Genomic DNA, 23,874 nt, shown 5'->3' with positions numbered 1-23,874 from the left:
AACCTTTGGGTCCCCAGATGTTGCTGGGCTACAGTTCCCATAATTCCTGACAGTTGGCCATGCCAGCTGGGGATGATGGGAGTTGTAGTCCATCAACATCTGGAGACCCAAAGGTTGGGAAAGGCTGATTTATTACATTGCTGATGCCCTGCTGTTCCTCCATGGGCTCAAGGTAGTTAACAGTAAGATAAAACAGTAAGCTAAAAAAACCAGTTACAATAATACACCAAAGCAGACATAAAATACTGAAGCAGCAGAGAAAAAAAGATGAAAAAGTACAAATAGCTATCAAATAATTTGACCAGACAGCTTTTTAGCAATTTTAAAAAATGTAAATGTACTACCTTCAAGTCGATTTTGACTTATGGTGACCCTACGAATAGGGTTTTCATGGTGAGCGGTATTCAGAGGTGGTTTACCATTGCTTTCCTGAGGCTGAGAGGCAGCGACTGGCCCAAGGTCACCCAGTGAGCTTCGTGGCTGTGTGGGGATTCGAACCCTGGTCTCCCAGTCGTAGTCCAGCACTCTAAAAGTTACACCACACTGGCCCTCTTTAGCAATTTAAAGCACCTTTATTAAGGGAGCAGCCATTTATGACCCAAACCAACCTATGAAATGGCATTAAGACGAGAGTGTTGGAGGCAGTATACCTCTGAATACCAATTGCTGGGAATCACAGGTGGAGAGAATGCTCTTGCATACAGGTTCTGCTTTCAGGTTTTCCATGGGCATCTGGTTGGCCAGGCCCAGATGGGCCACTGAACTGATCCAGCAGGCTCTTCTTGTTCCCTTGTGAGATGACCCCTCTCTTGGGAGGGAGTTTCAGAGCCCGGGAACCATTGTACACACAGGAGGATCTCAGGCGATGATTCTCAATCGATGGGCAGGTTAATGCTGGAGAAGACAGTCCTCAAGATATCCCGGTTCCAAAGTCATAAAGAGTTTTAAAAGTCATCACCAGCACTCTAAATTAGGTCTGGAAACAAATGGGAAATCAGTACCGTTGTTTCATTAAGGAAATCACAGACTCCCTATATGCAACCCTTCTGAATAGCCTGGCTGCAGTGTTCTGGACCAGTTGTACTTTCCCCAGGTCCCACCACAGCAAGCTGGTTCAGAAGGATGCCAGGATCAATGGTGCTGAAATCCACTGAGAGGACCAATAGAACCAACAGGGGCTCCCACTTTCTTTGCCCATACGTCTTCCACTAAGGCCATTTCCATCCTAAACCAGGGCTGAACCTTATGTCAGGGATTGCCAACGGGGTGCCCTGCAGATGTTGTTGGACTCCGTACTTCCATCCGTCCCAGTGGTTAGGGATGACAGGAGTTGGACGTCCAGTAACATCAAGAGGATAGCATATGTGATACAGGGGCATCTGTCCTTGGCTGTTGAATCCTGGGTGGGTGGGGTCTGTCTTTCTGTGGATTACCCTGAAATAACGACCCCTGTCTTGGTTCAGTATCCATGGAGAGACTTTAAAAGACAAGTCCGGGGACTTCCTTTTGAGCTGGGATCAGAGGAACGTGTATTGTGTGTTTCAATTTAAATCTCCAGGTGGGAATTCAGTTTCAAACACGGGCCTGTGAATGACCCCAGGGTGAGCATAGCAGGTTTTAGTCCCAGCTCAAGCCACTGCATGACTGAAGGGAATTTTCAGCAACACTGCACTTGTTATCTTGGTTCATACCATTTGTTTGCTCATGTGGGGATTGTGCTGCAAACCTAGAATGAGCTCCTGCCCGCTCTTGGAGTCTGTGGTAGCTGAACATCTCTACCCTCCTGTTCAAATCTTAAGCCATAACAAGCTTGCATAAGGTTTTTTTAAAAAAAATAGTGCAGAAAATCACAGGTTCATCCTTCAGGGAGATCTTTTATCCAAGTAAATAGTTTAGCATGTGGATGTTTGCACAACTCAATCTTGCTTTGACTAGAACGAATGCCAAGGTAGCCACTTGCTAGCTGATCTGTTTACTGGAGTTTGCAACAGCTACATCTTGTAGATCTGAGCAATGCTTGCAGCTCTTTGCCAGCTAGGGAGGGAAGTTACGCCTCTCAGCTTTAGGGCATCAGAATAAATAGTTTTTCTGATGCCTTCCAAGACATTTTGTAAATGTGCTTTTCTTTTCTTATCTTTTAGCAGCTTAGTTAACTCTTCTTGTTCAAGTTCTGTTCATTTTAAATTGGGCTTGGCCAGGGGGTTACAGGAAGTGTCCTTGGGTTCATTTCTTGATGCCCCAGCATGTGTCTGCAAGTAGTGGCAGGAATGGGAAATGACGCCCACAGATGAGCACACGTGTCCCTAAGAGGCATGGAAACCAGAAATGTGGTGATGGTGGTGGGTGTCCATTGAAGAGCCTTCTTCACATTTGCTTATCTTGACAAGTGGCAACTCATCATGGGAACAGGAGATAGTTCCGTAGCCCATGGTATTCACACAGTACATATGTGCCGGGATCTCATCACATGAATTGTCCTGTAATGGGGGGAAATGTAGAACTGGTTCAACCCTGGCAGATTCATTGCTCACTGACTGCAGTACCCAGCTGTGACGTGCATGTGTGGATCTGGGCCACCAGGCAGAACCGTCACCTTTCCCAGTGAGAACTTGCCCACGGTGTTCTGTCTAGTGAAGACCATTGACACATTTGGTTGAGAGCTGTGAAATGGTGACAAATTCTTGAAGAGTTACACTGTAAATTTACACCATGTAAATGATGAGAAGTCCGAGATATCTCTAGGCCAGTTGGGTAATTGAGGGGCCATGAGGAAAAAAACATTTTTAAGTTTGCTGTGTAAAGTGAGACTTGGACATACTTTGGGGAGGAGCTGACTTCAGTATTGCATGGTCTCCTCTGGTTCATTAATGTTCCTTAAAACATGCAATGCAAGGGTATAGAATCAGGATATTTTAAGGCACGGCTAGTCTGTGCTAAATAATCCTGAGATGCATGTGTGCTCAACAACTCAAAGACATTCCTTGCTGAATCAAGTCAAGGTATACCTAGCTGGTGTTCTTTGTAGACTACCAGGATGTGGGCTGACCCAAAAAGAGATTTACCAGTGGACCATACTCTACCCACTTATTGAACATGATTTTGCTTTGCTGGCCTCACAAATGATGAGTTAGGCAGAGCACAACCTGGATTGTCCATCAGTGTGATCAGACAGCTGCCCAGGGCTGGCACCAGAGGGCGGCTAGGTCAGGCCCTGGCCAAGGGCCCCTCCTTAGCGTAGGTGGGTAGCGCTCCCTTCTGCCATCCGTGACAGTGTCAGCTCCCGACCCTGTTGTGGATTGTGAGAAGGCACCCTCCCTACTGCTGTGCATGCCCACAACGCCCGCCTGCATGCCCCATCTACCTCTCCCTTGACAAATGCTGGTTGCACTGCGGACACAAGCCTGCTATCAACCAAGATGGTGGCTCGGGTTTCCCTAAGGGGCTGATGCCCCAGCCGCCATCTTGGTTGATGGTAGGCATGCATGTGCAGCGCAGGCAGCATTCACCAAGGGAAGGTAGGTAGGTGAGCTGTGCGTGCAGGTTCCAGTGCCCAGGGCAGGCCGGTGCCCAAGGGCCCCGGCATGCCTGGCCCCAGCCCTGCACCTGCCTGACCTTCTACATCATCAGAATTTGCCCAACTTGTTGGGAAGGTTGCTGCTCCAGTTGGACACTAAAAGGTGGAGAGGGCTGAGCAGCTTTGTTCCCTGCAGCACCAGTGTGCAAAAATCCCCTTTTGGTTCAGCATGGTTCTTGCTTGCCTCTGATTGGGTAAGACGCCTGGATGCAAGTTGGCATTCTCTCCATTGTCCTAGTCCCTAAGAGGTCCGCCCACTTAATGTTTAGAGCCCTTGTTCTTCAGAGGGAATTGCATTAACAAACAGGCTCTCATCCTGTGCCAGTTGCAAAGGCTCTTGATCAGGAGGTAGAGATCTCAGTCAGCACTGCCCAACACAGAAATGTATTGTGGGTCAAAGGGCTGCAAGTCAGATGGGTTTGCAAGCTTTGAGATAAAAGCACCACATTTTTGGAATCCTTACCTTGTGCACAGCTGAAAATGTCTTGGATTCCTGTGTGAGGCACAGATGCTCACGGAGCCCAGGCAATCAAGTCTTTGAGATTTTTCCAGCCCTGCCTCTAGATACTTTTTCCTATTTTAGGTGCATGTAATTTTACATATTTTCACAGGCATGTTTGGTGTTCCATTTATTTATTACCTATTTTTTTATTATTAATAGCCCCCCCTTCAGGGTTATCCCTCTCAAGGTGGCGCACAACATTTTAAAATACATTTTATCACCACATATTACAAACCATAAAATAATAAAAGCATAAAGCTTTGTGATTCTTGTCCTACACTTAACAAAAGTGAATTTCTTTTGATGAAGTGAATCTGAAATCACATCAGCCTGAGAAACCGAATGAAGCGGGGGCCTCACTTGCTTTGTGTCTGGTTCTTTGGCTTTGCTGTCAGTCATGAGTGCTAGAACCTTAGCTTTTTTATTTTAAGAAGAAAAAGCTGGGACTCTCAAGGCTGTTGCAGCTGGTGTGGGGTAGTGTATGCCAAAGTGTCCTCGGAAGCGCCACCGTGGGCTGCTTGTTAACAGGGTTTTGGGGGCCCCTGTGTGCTTTTGAGGATTAATCTAGCTACGGGAAGGAGCACAGGAGCAGCAGATTTAAACAATACACAACCCAGCCTTACAAAAAAACCCTCGAAAGTTACTGGTCCAACCATTTTTTTTACTGGCTGCCTACAAGCAGTGGCAGCTGGTGTCTCCATGACAGCGGGGCTGTGGAATCAGCTCCAGGTTTTAGTTTGAACCTTCAAGGAAGCACTTTAGACGGCTCCTTGAAAGTTCAGACTAAAACCCAGAGTGGATTCCACTGCCCCACTGACATGGGTCCACCAGCCGCCACTGCCTACAAGATGTACTACTTAGTTCTCCCCCGACCCCTTCTCAGGCCATTGCGTACCAACAAAGGCTACCAATCTGATGACTGGGTTGCCTGGAGGTGCTTGTTACCCCAGGTGGCTGACTGTTTAACAAGCTTGTTGGAGCTGGAGTGGATTTTAGCACTTGCATCTTACCCCCCCCACCTCGCCTCGCCTCATCCCTTGGGGATGGCTCAGTCTAGATTGCCAAAGGCTGCTTCCCCTTGCCACGACCTCCACATCTGAAATGCGCAACATTATTTTCAGTGGAAAAGCCTGGTTCTTGATCATGATGGGCAAAGGGGCCCATAGATCTCAGTTGGCTGCCCCTGTGTAGATGCTGGGCAGGTGCTCTCCCCCTTCCTGCTAGGAGGAGAGCAGTCCCTTTGAGAAGGGGATGTGCTGGTGAGTCTCCTGGAGCTTAAAATATTCAGGCTTCTTCCTAGTGTGGGAGTGGGGCTCTCTAGTGAATGGCTGCCTCATTATCCTCTTTCCATCCCTTCAAATGTTGGGTCACTCTGCAATAATACGTTGTGTAGGGGTTCCCCCCCCCAAGGCCCTTTTCTATTCATGTCTGCCTTCCCCTCCCCTCCAAACTCCAATTTGACTATACGCTCAGGCCAAGGGGCAACCTCTTAACCCCTTTCTGTTTGCCTTCCGCTTGTAGCCAAAGCTGACCCCGCAGGAGAAACTGAAGCTGCGCATGCAGAAGGCGCTTAACCGGCAGTGTAAGCATCTGGGCTGTAGTGGGTGGCTGGGAGAGCGGGTGATGCAGGGAAACGGCCTCCTTCCTTGTCTCCCCTACTTTGTGCTGTCACACCTGCTCATATCGCCACTCTGCCTCTTCAGTCAAAGCAGATAAGAAGGCCGCCCAGGAGAAGATGATGCAGCAGGAACATGAAAGACAGGTAAACGGCAGGCAACTAGAAAGCCCTATTCTGCAAGCAGAATAACCTTAAAATAGAGTTGGAATGGGCACATGCTAGTTAGGAACCAGGGGAGAGATGACAGTGAATGACTGAAGCGAGAATCAGCAGAACCTCTCTCCCCCTCCCCCTTATTGGGAAAGTCATGCAGTGTTACATTGAACGTACAGTAGTCTGAGGTAGCTGTTGCCAACCTGGTGCCCTCCAGATGCTTTGGACTACAGTTCTCACCACTGCTGGCTAGAGCTGATGGAGTCAGTCCAGAACATCTGGAGGATGCCAAGTTGGTGAACGGAGGTCTTGAGGACACATGATTCAGATGCACTGTTGAAGGTAAGATGGTCTGGGTCTGGTCAGTGCCGGGATGGGAGACTCTCCAGAGTACCTCAAGTTTTCTGTCTTGCGTTTCATTATGGAAGAAAAGTGAGGTGTAAATGCAGTAAATGAACACATCGTAGCACATACTGTTGTAACCAAGGCTGCATGAGTGCTGCAACTTCCTGCAAGCACAGAACATGGTATTGAGGGCAAGATAGCTTTCTTGAGCATCCCTGTCTAGTTTTGCTGGTTGCGTTTAATCAAGTTTCTAGCCCTAATAGTAATGAAAATGAAAATATGATTGAAGTTGTGTTTGCAATATACTTTTGTGGTGAAGAGGGAGGAGTCCCTGCAGACCTCTTCTTTCTCTCTCTCTTCCCCCCCCCCCAAAGTTCATTGGCGGAAGCAAAATAAATAGTGTAAAACAAGAGCATGCAAGTTCATGTAGCTGCATAGATTGCAGAATGAATCTCCTTTTGGTGCAGAATGTTGGAGCTCAAATGTAGGTTACTCACAGCCCTGATCATTATGAAATATAGTGTTTGGGATTGTACTCTTGGGAACTATTATGATCAGTAGAGATTCATGATGTAGCCAATTGAGAACCAGGAGAAGAAAGATCCCCTAGATTCCTATCCCTTGGTGACAGGACAGTGGCTGGCTTCACGCACAGTGCTATGCCATGGTTCGTTGTTACCGTGGTTTCTTCCAACAAACCTCAAATTGTCTCACAGATGAGCAAGCAAGCCACATCTTGTTTCTCTAAAACTTGTCTTGTTTTCTAGCTGCTCTTCCACATGCCACTGCAGCTTAGTGAGTGTATGAGTTGGCCAAACAAACCAAGGCTGCTGGGTTCAGACATAATGCCAAACCATGGTTAAAACAAGCCACAGTTCATAAGCCAACAACAAACCAACTATGATTAGTCTGTGGGCTGGGTTTGGATGTTCACTCTTGTTGCTTGAAACTAAACAAACCATGGCTTAGCATTATGTGTGAACTGGGCCGGTATCCCCAAACAATCTCTACTCTGGGAATTCAAATCTGCATGATTTTTTATTCCAGTCGCAGAACTGGTGTTTTCTTATTGCGGAATGTACTTCGGCGAGTTCATTATTGGCTTTGCTGCCTTGCCTAGTGGTTTTCTTTCCACTGATCAGTCTGCTGCTTGTCTCTTCCAGGAGCGAGAAGACGAGTTGCGTGCCATGGCTCGGAAGATCCGGATGAAGTAATGCCTCTTGGGGTCCTCCTGGCATGGAGCAGTGGGAAGTGCGGGGGGGAGGGGACTGCTTGGTTGCCTGTCTCTGTTAAACCTCCAGCGTCTTTCTTGGCAGGGAGCGTGAGCGCCGGGAGAAGGAACGAGAGGAGTGGGAGCGACAGTACAGTCGCCAGAGCCGCTCTCCTTCCCCGCGTTACAGTGAGTGCCTGGTGCTGGTTTGAGTTGGGAGGCGGAGTGGGGTGGCCACGGTAGCATGAAGCATAGGCAGAAAGATCGCGCCTCTTCTTTTGGGGGCCTGACTCTTGACAGCAAGGTCCCTGCAGAGATAAGAACCTCACCCAAAGAAGCAGAGCCGTCTTGGCCTATGTACTCATGCCTCTTGGGTGCTTTGCAAGGGGCTGCCCCACAGTCTGCACTGCAATATGTTGTCCATTTTGAGGTTAATTCTCATGATAGAAAGTGAACCTTTCCTTTAAAAACAAAAAAACACAAGTGACACTGGAATACTTTATAACACAGTAATGTTGGTTTAGAATCCCAGTTCCACCCTCATCAAGATTTAGATGTGACTCTTAGCAAGAGGATTAAGTGTTTCCCAGTGGTTGATTCAGCCTTGACTCATCTTTTGCACACTGGGGGTTTTCTGGCTGCTAACGCTGCCCTTATTTCAGCTGAATCAGCAACTGAGGCCACACACTCACTTCAGACCCTGATGGGTTCCAAGATTACTTAAGAACAAAAGGGTACCGGTTGGTTTGATAGAAAATGGAAACAAGCCAAAAGTGAATTGAGGGGAGCACTTAAAAGATAAGAATACCAGTTCAGGTGCCTTGCTATATAAGTAGGTTGCCTATAGGTGGAATGTGTAAAGTTTCCAATTGAAAAGAGCTGCCTTGACCAAACTATTCATGCCCCTTGCATGCTTCACAAGGAGTTTCCCCACCTGTGTTGGTGTCCTCACCATGCCCGTTGTGGAATGCTGTGATGTTACGATGGGTGGATGTACTCTCCGTCTCCCTCTAGGGGCATCACTTGCCTTCAGCACTACACATTTTGGCTAGTGTAGATAGTGAGATTTTATTTTGGTTCTTGAGGTTCAGGAAATAGCAGATGTGTCAGTCTTGTGACAGGTGGATGCAACTATGACACTTTGGCCATGTGCATCCCAAGGTCAACTTTTTTTAAAAAAAGTTTCCAGTCCTCATGGTGTGAACACTTGTTTTACAGGGATCCTAAAGGACAGGTCTGATATGAGCTGCAGACCCCTTTCCCCTCTTGTAGCTGCTATTTCTGGTCCCACTGGCTCAAATGCCACATCCTTCCCTTCTGCCTTTGCCCTTGCCAAGAAATTAACAACTAAATAGGCTAATTTGCACAATTTTTGGGGATGTAATTTGGAGGCTCTTGACTTGTTTTCCATTTGCCTTGCAGGTCGAGAATATAGCTCTTCACGGAGGTAAATTTTACTTTTGCTTATCCACCCTGGCTATGAAAGGGGGATAGCAGCAGTTCTGTCACTAGGTGAATATGGAGCAGAGATGGGGAAATTGGGTGCCTTTCTGAATTGGCATTTCTTCCAGTAGTTTGAGCTCTCTGCTCTTCCAATGCATGTACAGGCTTACTGAGACCAACCTGTAATCTCTCGGGCTGCATCCACTGTATTAGCTTGTAAAAATAAGTGTCCTGTGGCACCTTCAAGACTTAACAGATGTGCTTGTCATGGAATAAGCTTTTATGGACCTTAAGCCCATTCTGTCATACATTAAGTGAAATCTTGGTGTGTGTGTCCATATACATTAAAATCTAAGGGATGTTGTTACGCTGCAGTTCACTTGGCCACAGACAGATGGCACTGTGAATAATAGCAAGATTAGAAGCGGTGGATGGGCAGCCCAGGTAGGCTGCAGAGGGACAGCCAGAACAGGCTGCAACAGCCCCTTAGCTCTACTGACTCCTCAGCCTACCAGCCCTGGGGCTGCTGCCTCTAGGATCCAAATCGCCAGGCTGGCCAGTGCTGCTTCTGGCCACCTTCCTCCTCTCCAGCCAGCTTGGGGGTCTCCTACTTTGCCACTGCCTAGCTAATTAGGATGAAGAGACAGTCTAGCAAGAGAAGCAACATGAGGAGGAATGTGGTCGGAAGTGGTGGCTGGCCGGCCTGGTAATCCGCTGCTGCTGCTGTAGCTGTCCACAATCCCCAGGCCGCCAGGTTACTTCTAGCGGCATCCCTCCTTCCCATGTTGCTCCTCCTGCTGGACCAACTCTTCACACTAATTGGCTAGGCAGTGGCGGCACAAGATTGTCTAAGCCTTTTGTGACGGGAGTTGAATGGCAATGAGATGCAAAAAGTACAATCCGTGATCATTCAGTTTGAGCTTAAAATGTTTGTCATGTATTTTTATTTTTATCCTGCCCTTCCTCCCAAAGGAGTCCAAGGCAGCAAACAAACCAGTGAAAACAATACAAAGATTTTTAAAACTATCAAATATCCTCCCAGCTAAATAATAACTTAAAGGGTGCCAGGAACAATACATTTCAGTCAACAAATTGTCTCGGTGAATAGCGATGTTGATAAATTCTGCCTAAATATTAATAATGAGGGGAACAGTAGGCATGGTAACACTCTGCAAGCAGCAGATTGGGGGTAACTTAACATTGCTGACGATTTGTGTCCTCATGTGTATGTTGGTGGGACAGGAAACCATTCTTTATTCAGACCCAACTGAATAGTTCCAAACTTCTTGATGAGTTGTGATCTAGTGCCTTTCAAGTCCCTTTGTTGAAGTATGGCTGTCAACTACTTGGGTACTGGACTGTGTTTTTGCCCTTCCTCCAAAGAGCTTTGAGCATTGTAGCATGGGGGGGGGAGGCCTTTCTTGTTTTTACTATCATAACAACCCTGTAAAATGCATTCGACACAGGAGACTCCTCCACCCAAGATCACCTGCTGCATTTTGCAGCTTGGGAGTGAAAGGCACTCGACCTCCCCTCAGGCAAAGTTCAAAATTCTTATTTGTTGCATTGACTCACGCTAGTGCTTATTAACACAGAGTTATCATCTAACACTGATAGAAGACGGGAGTCTCTCATTCCTGTGTTTCTTTGATCTGATATGACCTGTTCTTTTGCCTCCTACAGGCATTCACGGTCCCGATCCCGGAGTCCTCACTACCGCCACTAAGGGTTGTTCCTGGCAGTGTCACGCTGGCAGCCGTCCACCCAACTGGTTCACCAGGTCTCTTGCTGTGTAATAATGCTGTACATTGCTGATTTTGTTTCTATGCTGTCTAAATAAATAAATAAAGCCAGGCATGGTCGTCTCTTGACAAGAGCCTTCAGCTGCACGTAACTGGCTAGCTCCCTTTGCCAAAACCTGATACGACTTCTTACGGACATGCCCTTCCTTTCATCCCAAGGCTGTGTGGAGACCAGAGGCTAGCAAGGGGGGAGGCAGTCAAGGGGGTTCTGCTGCATCCAGTCCAGAGCCAGCACAGGAATGGGAATCTCCAACCTCTTTAGAGCAGAAGGTAAGCAAAATGTGCAGGCACCATTCAAAGCAATTGCTATGTTGTATACCAGCCTGCTCCCGCCTTTTCAGCGTCTTTAGCCAATGTGTGAAATCAGCTGTGATGAGTGCTAGAGAGAAAATTAGTCATACAAGCCCAAGGGATGAAATACAAATGGATTGAAAGTGATCCAAGAAGTCCCTCTCCCAGCCGTAAGAAGAGCCCTACCGGGGCTCCTGCTGGGAGGAAGGGTGGGATATAAATCAAGTAATAAATAAGCCCAAGGCCCATCTAGTGCAGTATCCTGTTCTCACACTGAGCTGCGAGGCAGATGCCTATAGAAAGCACATAAGCAGGACCTGAGTGCAGCCATCCCACTTGTACTTTCTAGGAACTGCCTCAGGCAACGGAGGCAGAGCACCACCTTATCCTCCATGAATGTCTTTAACCTTTTAAAGGCATCGCTACATCTTGTGTGAGTAAGCATAGTTTTAACTGTGTGCTGCATGAAGTCCTTAATAAGACGCAGCAGGGCTCTAATATTTTTGCGTACTAGCAACTGTCCAAAATATTTAACTACCTGTCTCCTAAGACAAAGCTGTGTTCCTTGGTGGCACACTAATGCCCTTAGACTGTGGGGGTGTGGTGCTAGGGAAGAACTCTTCCAAAACATCCCTGAATCTGGTTTTCAATTGCTGCAGGCATACGGCAACTTCTAATACTGATCTAGCAACTGATTGGAGCACAGCATTATGGCTGGGAACAGGAGGCTTTGGAACCTCAGTGGTCAGTAGGCAAACTGGGTATTTCATGACTACTTCTGGAAATAGAAAATCAAATAAATAAAAGGATATTTTTTTTAAAAAAGTCAGTAGGCTTGTGTGTTTGTGCTTGCGTGTTTGTGCTTGCACTGAGCTGCAACGCATATTAAAAAGGGGTGACCCCTTTATATGCCTTCATCTAAACCAAAATTGCTCCCAGACGTCTCTTGGGTGTGCCATTGTCTTGTGAAACCCAGAAACCCAATACAGCACAGCTGATACCCCAGCCAAAGTCCTCCTGCCTTGCCAGTCTCAGATAGCTACTGAACAACGTGGAAGATCCAGTCCCAAGCAACTGCAGCCAAATGCTATCCCTACAAATTAGGGAGATCCTGCCACCCGTTCAGAAACAACAGCTACATTTGCTCTCGCTGTGTATCACAATGCTTTACTGCATGAAAGAGAGAATAATTCCCTCTACTTTAAATGTTCAGCATGCCAGTGTCATCGCTTATATTGTCAAGATGAGAGTAACATGAGAGGGAGTTATTAACAGGCTTTTGTGTGTGTGTGTGTGGGGAACTTCCCTGAAGCAGAGCAGTAAAAACTCAGGGAATTTGTAATGTACTCGGGGAGCTTGTAATGCTGACAACACTGGGGAAATAAAACAGAAAAGCAGGGTGCACAGCACTTCATACTGCAACATTTTGCTACAGGTCCTACTGGTAACACCCCCTTGAATGGGAGGAGGTGAATGCAGAACAGTGAATCACACAAAGATGCAGCAAACAGCCTATTCTGTGACCTGAATTGATCATTTCTTAATTTTTGTGGCCCTCAGGGGATGACTGCTATAAATAAAGTGAGGTGGTTTTCTGTAGCTCACAGTGGACGGAAGGCTTGTCTACAAACAGATGCTTTATTGTTACAAAAGAAGCCAAAAGAGATATCTGTCAAAGCTCAAAGGAGTAAGCAATGACATCTGAACAGCGGAGGAGCGCTTCTCTCTGTATCCCCAGGGGAGTCTGTAGCTCTGACACTTGGAAGTTCAGGATGTCAATATCAGATGCCCCAAACAAAGCTGTGACATTGACCTGCTCGTACATGGTGAAGCTGACTGGCCGTCCAGCCATGGCCAACAGGCTGCGCAGGTAGCGTTCTCGTAGCATCACACGGCTTTGCTGCTCCTGTTCCAGATCAGTTGTGTTCCCAGAGACCATGGAGGAGAGGCTGGTGGGACCAAGGGCTTGGAAACGAGGAGACATGGGATCGAAGCCACGGCTTGACCCATCAGGTCCATGGGGCAGGCGAATGACAGCAACTGGTGCACTCATCGTACATTCCTGCTGGCAAAGAAAGCAAGCACATGTGTCTATCTTTGTTCATGTACCAACTGTGTTAGGTACTGTAAGGAATTATTCAGGAAATAATACCTTCTAAGCTACCTGACAATACATTCTGCCCTCGGTAAGGATTCTGTTCTCTCTGTTGAGCAGATCAAATTCCCTCTATAGTTTAAGCTGTTGGGGGAAAAAAACTGCTTAAAACTGATATGCTTAGGAATCCTCTGATTCTACACTGGAAAAAAAATCTTGCAAATTTACAAAGATTTCTATGCCTTCTAAACATAAATTTTGGATCCCTTCTGTCCTTTGCCAAGGATGAGGACGTGTTAAAACTATGTCTAGCCAGCTGGGAACTCCGCTACAGCGATCTAGACTGCAGGCACTCAGGCAGCAGAGGGTTAAACCCAGGCTTGCGGGCCAGTAAACAGGAAGTGTTGCTGCACGAGGACAGCCTGTTTTCCCTTTAGACAGTGGCGGCACCAACTTGACGCTCCCTGGCTGTGCCAACATCCCCTATGGCGGACAGCCAAGCCGAGGGTCAGCGGCAAAGAGGATGTTTTGCACAGTGAGCTGGAGAAACAGCTGGTTGCAGCCAAGGACAACTCAAGTGCAAGGAGGAGAGCAAGGGAGGCTGAACTCAGAGCCTTGAACTTACAGCTAGCCCTGGCCTATAATGCATCCTTAAGTAAGTTCTATACTTCATTTAACTGCCAATGTTTCCTCCCTACAGCATCGCAGGGTAATGGGATTATACTTGGGAGAAGATGTGGTTAATCCCCTTTCAATGACGAATCCGTAACAGTTGCACTCATCTGGGATTTTAGTGCAGACATGTCCCCAAAGGAGAATTAATTCCAAAGTGGTAGGACATTACACACCAGTGTGGTGAGAAAGCAATCAAACCATAGTCCTGCATTCAGGACCCACCTGGAGCAGGCTGTCTGCTGCATCTCTGCCCAGTTCACCACTCCAGTCTTGCCTATTTCCAATTGGTTTCCACCAGGTGAGGTTCTGCCATAACTGCTGGATCCAGCCAGTGGGCCATCTAGTCCAGCATCCTGTTCTGGAAAGCCCACAAGCAGGCCCTGAGTGCAACATCACTCTCCCCATTTGTGATTCTCTGCAACTGGTATCCAGCAGCTTATTGCCTCTGACATTGGAGGGAGAAGCATAGCCATCATGGCTAGTAGACACCAATTGCCTTATCCTCCATCGATTCATTGACTCTCTTACTAAAGCCATTCATGTTGGTGGCCAGCACTACGTTTGCAGGCTTGGCATACTCATACATAATGAACCACCCGGCAGGGAGACCAAAAACCTTTTGTGCTGAGTTTTCAACCTCTGGCGTGCCAGAGGAATCTCCCTCTGGCGAAACGGTTAAAATGGACCAAGTGCGATGGAAGGTCCTACAGATGATTTCCTGGTGTTGCTGGTGTACTCTGCCCAATTTCTGGAGTATGGAAAAAGAGCCAGAGCACCACGTACTGCTTGGGAATGATAGCAGTTTGTCTAGTAAAGATAGCACTTTGTTTATACCTAGGGATCCTTAACCACCTTTACCAGCAGCTACATGAACAAAATGCATTGACTTTGGGAGGGACAGTTGAACTACCAGATACACAACCTGGTTTAAGGTGTGTGCTAGCTGCCTGCAAGCAAGACATCTTTCAGCCTCTGGTTCAATAAATGGCTTAGGCTTCTGGGAGGAAATGCCACAGGTTCCAGTCTCGCTGGAGATTACCTCTCTCCAACCCCTCGCCCAGGTCCCCAAACATTCCTGCATGGGGTGTTTGTTCCTAGAGCCTGCCCTGGACAAAGACTGCAAAGCTTCCACCTCGGCCCTGTTGACATGCTCTTTCCACAGACAGCTCATTCCCGGCACGTGCTGTCTGGCAACAGAGGAAGCCCTGGCCCCTGGAAGCCCTCTCTCCAGCTGGCCTGATAAGAACCTGGCCGAGATCCCCTGCGCTCCTGGGCATCGTGCCAGGAAGAACAGGGCTGGGGGGGGGGCTGTTTTCCTGGCAAGGCTCGCGCCTTTGGGACAGCACCGGCTTCTGTTTGAATGTGACTTGAGAAGAACTGCATGCATTAATTTGAGGAATGGAAGAAGAAAAAGAAGGAGTCAAGGCTTTTAACGTAAAAGCCAGCTTTGATTCTGTAGGCACACAAATTGTGCTCCCTACAAAAATGCTGTGAAATCAGCTCTGTGCCAAGGGAAGTGTTTGGATGGGTGGCCAGTTTTTTTCTTTTTGGTGTGCCTTATTAGCAACAGGTTGATAATAATCAGCACCGGATGGTAGGTAGCCAAAGTGCAAGGTTGGCTGGATCAGCCTTCAAGCAGAGTCATGATTATAGCTTACGGCAGCAGTGCCTTCTGGGTAATTTTTAAGGCCTTGTGGCTGACCGAGAGGGACTGAGGAAAGAAGAGGCACCCGCACTCAGCCACCGTGTATCCTTGGCCCAACTGCTCGCTGGGGAAGCAGATGTCCCGTAAGTCCCTGGTGTGGAGCTCCAAGTTGCTCTCGTTCCCTTAGTCTGGAATCAGGGCCAACACGGCACCCTCACCTTCCTGGCAGGGCCAAGGTATGCAGCACGTCCAAAAAAAGGGCCACCATGCTGCTGGAGAGAGCGAAGAGGCGACAACGCACAACAAACTTGTTTGTTCTGGCTCAGGCCCCTTGCCTGGTTGACATCACATCCTGAAGGCAGAGAGAGAGAGAGAAACACGGCACCTCCACAGGCACGGCGGGCAGAGCCCCGACACTCAGGAGAAGAGCTGGGAGCTGGCCTCCTCTTTCTCATTTGCCAAACGAGAGAGGAAGGACAGAGATTGCCAAGGAGAACTGGGGCACCATGGGGCAGGGCAGCCCATTTCCTGGCATGGGCGATCCAGAAGCACGGCTGGGAGAGACCTAAAAGCCAGGAAAAGCCCACTGGATCTGCAGGAGAGAGGAGGGGAAGATGGATTGTTGCCAACAGCCTCAACTCTTGCAAGTAAGTTCTTCTAAGAAGGGAGGGAGGGAGAAAACAGCCACCCCGTCAACAACACAGCTCTTCGTGTGAATGGTGACATGCTTTGAGGGCTTTTAATGGGCAATGTTGTGGTTGGACACTCCTTTGCTTTGTTACTTTTGTTAGCACTTGGAGTTTGGTGAAGGGGGTGGCTCAAGATAAGGTCCAGCAGCAAAGTGGCCCTATGTGAAGCTCCACCCCCCTCAGTCTGTCTGCCCACCTCTGGCAGAAACCCCGCACAGTCACCCCTGCCACAAGTGTGCTATGCCACACATGGGTAAGGCTACAGCCATTGTGCCAGAATCTTCCCATAACACGTTCATTGATCTCCCACAGCACCATGGCCACCTTGAGGGGCATACGCTATTTCACAGGAACTGTCAGAGTGGGGACTTATTGTCAAAGCTATCTGGGGGAAAACACCACAAAGCCAATATCAGTGCACCACAAATTATGCTGTTTTCCGCATGTTGTTTTATGAATTCTCTGTGCCTCTGGTTCTCCATTCGGAAAATAAGGATAACATCCTATGCAGAAAGCTGTTGGGAGGGTGAGTGAGGCACAAGGCATTATTGCCAACCCTAACCCTAGACAAATGAAAGATCAAGGCAGAGTAGCGGTGTCAAAAGGTCAATAGAGACCAAGACTTCCCCCCCTAGAATCCCCTAAAACACAAAGTCTAGCTCAAACAAAAGAGTGCATTCCGTTCTCAACCATGAAACAGTCTTGCTTGAAGAGGCGCCTCTCACCTGTTGCAAGACATTTTTTCACACTGAAACCCTTTTGCAAAGCAAAATGTGGTCTCAGGTGAAGGAAACAGATTTGAATTCCCCTGTTCTAGTCTCTGCAGAGTAGCTCTTGAGGCTTCTTTAATACTCATTAAGACTTCTACTAACAATCTCCCTGCAATATCTTAAAGAGGAGTTCAGGAAGAGATTTAAACACACACACACAGACTACATCCAAGTGCAACAGAATGAACTGCACAGAATCAAATTCAACCAACATACAGAGGGTCATTTCCTCAACTATCAGCAGGGGGCACTATTGCTCTATAAGAAGTCAATTCAGCTTTACCACAGGCTCTTTTCACTACCAGGCCAAATGTATTCTTGGATTCTGTGTTTTATTTGAGGGGAGAATGAAGAAGAGGGGGAATCCTCCCCCCACATCCAATTCTGCCTCTGTGCCACATTCACCAGCCACACTTTTGTTCCACCTCTGTTCTCCCCAGTTCCACAATGGTTTCTGGTAACGTGGCCGTTTTGGGGGTTCTGCTGACATCTCTCGTCTTCTGGGGATCCGAAGGCCCCCGGGCGGCCCCTCCAGGAACATCCAAGAGAGCTGGCCTGCATGACTCGAAGCAGGTCCCAATCCAGGCCCTCCAAACCGTCTTGTTAAGACGCTTGGGCTTACAAAGGCGCCCAGAGCCAAGACCGGGGCTGGTGGTCCCCCAGTACCTGCTGGATCTGTACCAGTTCTGCCTGGGAAAAGCTCCCTCCTCCCTCAAAGAGACGGAGCTTCCCTTCCTAGAGGAACAAGCCGGAAGAGCCAACACTGTCCGCACCTTTCACCATGTCGGTGAGCTCACTTTTTCCATACCTTGCTCGGAATCCTGCATTCATGCAGTGTGGGGGGGGGAGCTGCGTCCTTAAAAAAAAAAAGTTGGCAAGGGGTCTGGGTAGCAGCAGAGGCCAGAGGGACTGCTGCAGGAACAGGGAACTGGTGGGCCCTCCGTACATCGTTGGACTCCAGCTCCCCTTGTCCCTGACCATTGGGCATGGTGGCTGGAGCTGATGGGAGCTGGAATCCGGCAGCATCTGTAGGGCCACTGATTTCCCTGCCTCTGGGCTAGTGGGCAGAAAAGGGCAAAGAGTAAACGGAACAGAAGGAAGGTCCCAGGTTCAACCCCTGGCAGCTCCCGTGAAAAGGAAAGACCTGTCCCTCTGTCCAAGTCCCTGGTGAGCTGCCACCACCAGTCAGAGCTGAGAATACCAGGCTAACAAATAGCCTGCCTCAATAGAAGGCAACAGCCGCCTGTGTTCTCAGGAAGAACTGCCCTGAGACGAAACACGCTTCCTGGACAAAGAAGAAAAGCAATAAGTTCCCGAGGGCCAAAACGTTTCACGAATGTCCCTCTTCTGTGCCAGACAGCCCTGTTCAGGGCTCTGCTACTTGGAAGTTAGGGAAGATCTTTGTTTTTCCCTCTCAAGCAGGTTTAGGAGATGCCCGACTGCCTTGGGCTGTAGCGCCATCTACAGAGCACGCGAAGTAACTGTGTCGCTCAGGGTAGGAGGCGCTTTTTGCAAGCGGAGCCCTTTGCAGAGCACTTAAACGCTACCTGGTGTTGGGCAAGGATGTTTCTTCAGAGAAAGGATGCCATGGGATGGTTCAGTTTTAGGGGGGGGAAAGGTAAAAAAAAAAAAGTATTTAATGCAATACATTGCAGAGCCATAAACAAGTGTTTTTAAAAAAGGGGTTGGTAAATAACATTTGAGACAAATGACAGAGAACTGGCGTTGCCTTTATACTGGGCTTGTGGCTGACAGCGGAGGGACCCAGCAAGGCAATTCCTCTATTCCAGGCATGGGGAACCTCCAGATGTTGCTGAACTACAACTCCCATCAGCCCTAGCAAACGTGGCCAATGGCCAAGGATGATGGAAGTTGTAGTCCACCACCATCTGGAGGGCCAAAGGCTCTCCACCTCTGTGTATTCAAACCTTCAGTCCTGAATTCCTTCCTAACATCTGTTCTGTTTCACATCTAGAGGACCTGGACCATATCCCTGAAGTTGCAGACAGTTCGTTCTACTTCCTGTTCAACCTCACCTTATTGCCTGCAGAAGAGGAGCTGACTGCCCTCGAGCTGCGTCTCTACCACGCCCAGAAGGAAAGCAGGGGTGTTCACATCAACATCTACCACATGATGGATCCCCCACCCCTTTCCGGAAACAGGAGCAGTCTCCTCGCTCGGAAATTCTTGGCTCTCAACCAGCCTAAGTGGGAGAGCTTTGATGTTACTGCTGCTTTTTGGAGAGCCAAAGGCCAGAAGCACCACCTTGAGTTTCTTGTGGCGGTGGAGCACCCAGACGGCAACCATGAGCTTCAGCAGCGTCACCTCCCTCTTCGCACAAGGCGATCTCCTGGAGAGCAGGAGGCCCAGTGGGCTCTAGAAAGGCCTTTGCTGGTCACCTATAGCCACGACCAAAGGGGACAGCCTTTGACTCGTGGGAAAAGGCAAAACAGAAGCCAGCCAGGCGGACTAACCCCGAAGGGAGGCAGAAGAGCTACAAAAGTCCCTGGCTCCATGGGCAAACGTAGGGGCCTGCAGCCAAAAGCCAAAGCCAGCACGAGGTGCAGGAGGCATCGCCTGTTTGTGGATTTCAAGGTGGTTGGGTGGAACGACTGGATAGTTGCCCCCAGCGGCTACCACGCTTTCTACTGCTCCGGGGAGTGCCGGTTCCCGCTGGCTGACCACATGAACTCCTCTAGCCACGCCATGGTGCAGACCATGTTGAATTCGGTGAACTCCAAGGTACCCAAAGCATGCTGCATCCCGACGGACCTCAGCCCCATCGCTATGCTCTACCTGGATCAACATGACATAATGGTCCTGAAGACCTACCAGGACATGGTGGTGGAAGGCTGTGGCTGTCGGTAGACACAACAGAGCAGGGAGGTGCCTTCTCTCCATCGTAAAACTTGGGAGTCACCCCAATGAGAGTGATGAACAATAGGCTCTGGACTGTGAAGAGTACTTCTTCATGCAGCATGTAATTAACTTATGGAACTGCCCGCCACAAGAGGTGGGGACAGCCCAAATATGAGATGGCTCACCTATGAGCTAAATGGGAGTTCCCTGCACAGCGGTAGCAGAATGCCCCTGAATACCAGGCTCTAGAAACAGACAGACAATCGCCACCATGCCCTGCTGGAGAGTGCCCAGTGTCATCTAGCTGGCCAGAGATGGAAACAGACGGGCCTTGGGCTGGATTCAGCAAGGCAAAATTCTCATGTTCGTATGTAGTCTCACAAACTTCTCTACATTAATGAGCAACTGTTGGCATTTCTAAGCTGTGATACCCTTTGGTTGAACAATAAAGGAGTTACCAAGTCTACTGCAATGAGCTTCCTTAAGCCAAGGTGAACACTCGGTGATGGCATCATTGCCATGAAAGGTGTATTCACATGACCAAAGAGAAACAGCATTAGACGTTCCTATAAAGATTATTCAGGAGAACGTCCCTACTTTTCCTCACACCCTCCTGATGCCAGGGATGGGGAACCTGTGGCCCTCCAAACTTGTTGGACTCCAACTTCCATCTGCCCTAGCCAGCATGGTCCAGCAACTCCTGGAGGGCCTGAAATTCCCCGCTCCTGTTCTGAAATAGAAGCTGGGGGTCAGGGAGCTTATCATGGGTAGGAGTGCGGAGGTTGTCAATTCAACTGGAACTGGCTGTTTTGGTACGGAAAGTAACAGATGGGAGCCCCAGGCATCTTTTTGTGGAAAAGATTTAACCCTCCAACACATCAGAGCAGGAATACCCCCCTTCACCTACCCCACCCACCCACCCACCCCAGATAGCGTTAGATCCAATCCTCACCAGCCCAGCCATTATCAGGGATGCTGGAAGTTGTAGTCTAGCAATATCTGAAGGGCTGGCGGTTCTCCACCCCTGCCTGCAGGGTTTGACACCCCTGGTTGTTGTGGTTGTTTTTTTAAGCACAGGGGCATCATAAACCCACATTATGAGACATGTGGACAAAAAGGCAGCAAGGGACTGATCAAACAGAACAAGTGTCCACATCTTATTGGTGGAGTCAGTACTTCCTTTCCAACCCTGCATGCCCATCAGGGTTCAAAAAAGGCCCTTGCGACTCATTTCTTCTAAGCCCTTACAACAGCCCTTAGATGTTGAAGGCAGGCCTCAAGGTCTGCTTCCTAGCTTGCATGGGAAGGCGACAACCAGGCTCTGAGAAATGCGGTGGAGAGAAGCTAGTACTCAATCTGCATAGGGTGTGTTTTGGGGCATAGTTTTTAAGTCAGCCTTCTCCAACCTGGTGCCCTCCAGAGATTGTTGGACTTTAATGGCTGATGGTCAGGGATGATGGAAGCCAGAGGCCACCAGGGTGGGGAAGACTTCCCTATGTGCACAAGACGTGTGTTTCTGTAGCCATAAAAGTAAATCTATGCAAAGGTAAAATAAACTGTATAGTTTTTACAGCTAGAGTTAACGCTGTTTCTAATGTAAAAAAATAACCATTGCGGAAAATATTTTATGATTAAGGTTAAGCAATATAAATGGCGCAATTGACCTTTATTATTGTAGGTTTCCTATTGAACTCAAGGACTAGCAAATTATCACATAACCTAGGACAGGGGTTCCCAGGCTGTGGTCTGCGGACCAACAGTGGTCAACATGCTTCATTCAGATGATCCGTAGCGTGTCTGTGAACAACCCTTACAATTTGAATTCTATAGAATTCAAACTGTAATGCAATAAAATACAGTGTAAGAAATAAAAGCAGCAATAAAGATACAGGCCCTAGTAGGGCACATTACAATTGCTACAACCAGCAGGGGAAAAAAATCATTATGTCAGGGGTTGTTCACCTTTTTGGACCAGAGAGCACATTTAAAGTTTTTGAGAGTGCAAACTGGCTGCCATGGGAAGCATGGCATAAAACAAAATCTGGCAATATTAACGGTGAAGCTTTTCCCAGAATTATATTTCCATACTAGAAAAGGCTCAACCTGTTGAATTTCTGCCTGCCGCATAGCTCTTAAAGGCACAAAAAGCCTGTTTTTCACCAATGCCAACTGGAAACCAAGTCCTAGGTTGCCATCCTATGCCCATTTACCTGGAAGTAAGCCAAATTAAACACCCAGACTTACTTCTGAGTAGACATGGATACCATTGTACTGTAAGTTAACTATACAGTGAATTCTTAATGAGTCCCTAGTCTTTAGGAGACATGCCTGTGCCTCTCTGCAAAATTTTCACATTTGCCTTTTGTGGGGAGGGGGATTTTTTAACATTCACCTACACTAATTGTTTAATAGTATTTGTAGAAAATAACTTCTAGGCACTACTTGATCTCAGGTGAACCAAGCACAGGAAAGATGCATCATGGTTGCTAGGGGAAAAGAGCAAGCTGTGAAAACTACAAGAACTAAATAACAATTATAAAAAGACTAAAGGAGGATAAGAGCAGTAATAAGGAGAGGAAGACAGCAGCTCTTCAGGACCCCCGTGTCAAAACAACTTACTTATCAATCACAGATTAGACTTCACTCATTGACTAATAGCACTGACAGGTAGGAGCAGTCAGGTTGGCTCATTTCACATAAATCACTTTCAAGGGTACCTGCACATTTTGCTCCACAACTTTCTTTCCAAGAGGTCTAGAGACTTGTTTTTTTAAAAAATCAGATTCTGGGCTACCTGCTGGGGCACCACTGAAGCCATTTGCACGTGCCATGGTACCAGTGGGTGCTGGGTGGTTGACCCCTGCATTAAGTGGTCCTCCTAGACCCTCACCAATTTTCAAGTGAACTGTGGGGGGGGGGGAAGTTTGGGAACTACTCACCCAGGATATATATGGAACCCATAGGGGTGATCTTGTAATCCTGCTTCAGTCACCTTGTTGCCTCCCAGACTAGAGCTATAACTCCCTAGTCCAAAAGAGGGGTGGGGAACATTCATCTAATGTGTCAAATTTGGCCCAACACAAGTCCCAATGTGGCCTGAGAGGCTGTTCCCTCCCACATTAAGGAAACTGACAAGTGGCAGCCCAACCCACCTGTCAAATTTGGTCTGTGTGGGGTAGATCCACCTGCCAGATCAGTAGCAGGAGGAGATGGTCCCCCTCAGCAGCTTTCCCTTGCTGCTGCATGGGGGAAACTTGTACACACTCCATGGCCAGGCAAGGGTGATAGGTTTCTGTCTGGGAAAGAGCTCCTTCTTCCCTTCTCATGGACCTTCTGGAATCATTACTAAGGGGTCCTCCTGTCTTTTTTTTTTTTTTAAGCTTTCCTCACCTAGCAAGAAAAGGTTCCCAAGGTTTCCAGGGCCTTCCGTCCCAGCAATGGTGCAAAGAGACCATGAATGAAGATTATCAGCTGGGGAGGGGGACCCCTGTCTCTGTGGAACAGGGAATGAAACCTTTACCTGGGGTTGGAGGAAAGAGGCTGCTATGACAGAAAGAACAAAAGAATAAAGGCCATTGCTCAAATTGGGCTTGGGTCAACTTGGCAGGGCGCAGAAATCTTTTCTGCTGGTCTGGAAAATGAGGAATACTTTCTCCCAAGTGAACGTACGGAGAATCAGGCTGAAGCATGCAGAGCCGCCTAATCCTGACGTGGGGCCAAAGTGTTCCCTTATTTCAAGTTTAATAACCCCCGCCCCGCGTCATTAGTTTCCTCTTAAATACAGCTTCTATATTAGGCGAACCATTCTTTTAAAATAAACGTTCCTCCCACTGGCCAGAAATTTTGCTTTTCTATTGTAAAACAAGAATTAACGCTAACTAACCTGAACAGGCCTGGTTCGATCCACCTCAAGTCGTCATGGCAACCCCAAATCTTTTATCTCAAAATCTGGGGCTTCAACAGGGGCCGGGAGAAGCAAAGAACGTGCTGACGCTCAGAACATGGGGGAAGTAACTTCTTCATCCGGAAGTACATTATTATAAGCGGAAGCTAAGCCGCTCTTGCCCTACCGTCTATTTTAAAAAACGTTGTCCTCTCTGAGAATAGGAGGACTGGGGAACCTCTATGACTCTGCCTTGCATGCCCCGAGGCGGTGACGAGCGAGCAGAGCACATGCGCTTACACTTCCCCTTCTTCTCCTAG

At 48.1% G+C, this 23,874-nt stretch overlaps 3 protein-coding genes across 7 annotated transcripts in view; 2 read left to right on the top strand and 1 right to left on the bottom strand.

The window, feature by feature from the left end:
• The window catches only part of CLASRP (CLK4 associating serine/arginine rich protein), a 33,000-nt gene extending 21,265 nt beyond the window's left edge, over nucleotides 1–11,735 (top strand). For 2 of the 3 annotated variants that reach the window (XM_061596594.1, XM_061596593.1), the window contains exons 17-22: nucleotides 5,598–5,658; nucleotides 5,780–5,838; nucleotides 7,356–7,402; nucleotides 7,509–7,591; nucleotides 8,825–8,849; nucleotides 10,529–11,735. In XM_061596594.1, coding sequence (XP_061452578.1) covers nucleotides 5,598–5,658; nucleotides 5,780–5,838; nucleotides 7,356–7,402; nucleotides 7,509–7,591; nucleotides 8,825–8,849; nucleotides 10,529–10,571 — 318 coding nt within the window. In that variant the 3' untranslated portion in view covers nucleotides 10,572–11,735. Of the gene's footprint in view, nucleotides 1–5,597; nucleotides 5,659–5,779; nucleotides 5,839–7,355; nucleotides 7,403–7,508; nucleotides 7,592–8,824; nucleotides 8,850–10,528 lie in introns of those variants that run through there. The other variant, XR_009759121.1, reaches the window with a different exon arrangement.
• On the bottom strand, nucleotides 9,912–23,856 carry GEMIN7 (gem nuclear organelle associated protein 7). Of its 3 annotated transcripts, XM_061596596.1 has the most exons (3): nucleotides 23,555–23,856; nucleotides 15,572–15,945; nucleotides 9,912–13,000 (listed from the first exon to the last, which is right to left on the bottom strand). In XM_061596596.1, exons 2-3 carry the CDS (start codon nucleotides 15,806–15,808, stop codon nucleotides 12,611–12,613), a joined length of 627 nt encoding a protein of 208 aa, XP_061452580.1. In that variant the 5' UTR covers nucleotides 15,809–15,945; nucleotides 23,555–23,856; the 3' UTR covers nucleotides 9,912–12,610. The 3 variants fall into 3 exon arrangements, with proteins under 3 accessions (XP_061452580.1, XP_061452582.1, XP_061452581.1); XM_061596598.1 differs by lacking the exons at nucleotides 15,572–15,945; nucleotides 23,555–23,856 and adding an exon at nucleotides 15,367–15,538; XM_061596597.1 differs by lacking the exon at nucleotides 15,572–15,945 and having other exon boundaries at nucleotides 9,914–13,000; nucleotides 23,555–23,831.
• On the top strand, nucleotides 14,984–20,137 carry LOC133370373 (bone morphogenetic protein 2-like). The gene is made up of 3 exons (XM_061596595.1): nucleotides 14,984–16,000; nucleotides 17,253–17,599; nucleotides 18,788–20,137. The coding sequence occupies exons 2-3, from the start codon at nucleotides 17,260–17,262 to the stop codon at nucleotides 19,678–19,680; spliced, it is 1,233 nt and encodes a 410-aa protein (XP_061452579.1). The 5' UTR covers nucleotides 14,984–16,000; nucleotides 17,253–17,259; the 3' UTR covers nucleotides 19,681–20,137.
• Nucleotides 23,857–23,874: the final 18 nt, after the last annotated feature.

Source organism: Rhineura floridana, chromosome 15 (genome assembly GCF_030035675.1).
Source record: "Rhineura floridana isolate rRhiFlo1 chromosome 15, rRhiFlo1.hap2, whole genome shotgun sequence".
Taxonomy (NCBI): Eukaryota; Metazoa; Chordata; class Lepidosauria; order Squamata; family Rhineuridae; genus Rhineura; species Rhineura floridana.
This window is presented reverse-complemented; position numbering and strand designations above follow the sequence as displayed.

What these genes read in the sequence shown, in the direction of transcription:
- GEMIN7 (XM_061596596.1), bottom strand. Translation starts at nt 15,808, where the DNA reads ATGAGAAAGAGGAGGCCAGCTCCCAGCTCTTCTCCTGAGTGTCGGGGC. An exon ending in ACCTTGGCCCTGCCAGGAAG is followed by an intron (nt 13,001 to 15,571) that starts GTGAGGGTGCCG and finishes CTTTGCCAGCAG; the next exon opens with GAATGTACGATGAGTGCACC.
- LOC133370373 (XM_061596595.1), top strand. Translation starts at nt 17,260, where the DNA reads ATGGTTTCTGGTAACGTGGCCGTTTTGGGGGTTCTGCTGACATCTCTC. An exon ending in CCGCACCTTTCACCATGTCG is followed by an intron (nt 17,600 to 18,787) that starts GTGAGCTCACTT and finishes TTTCACATCTAG; the next exon opens with AGGACCTGGACCATATCCCT.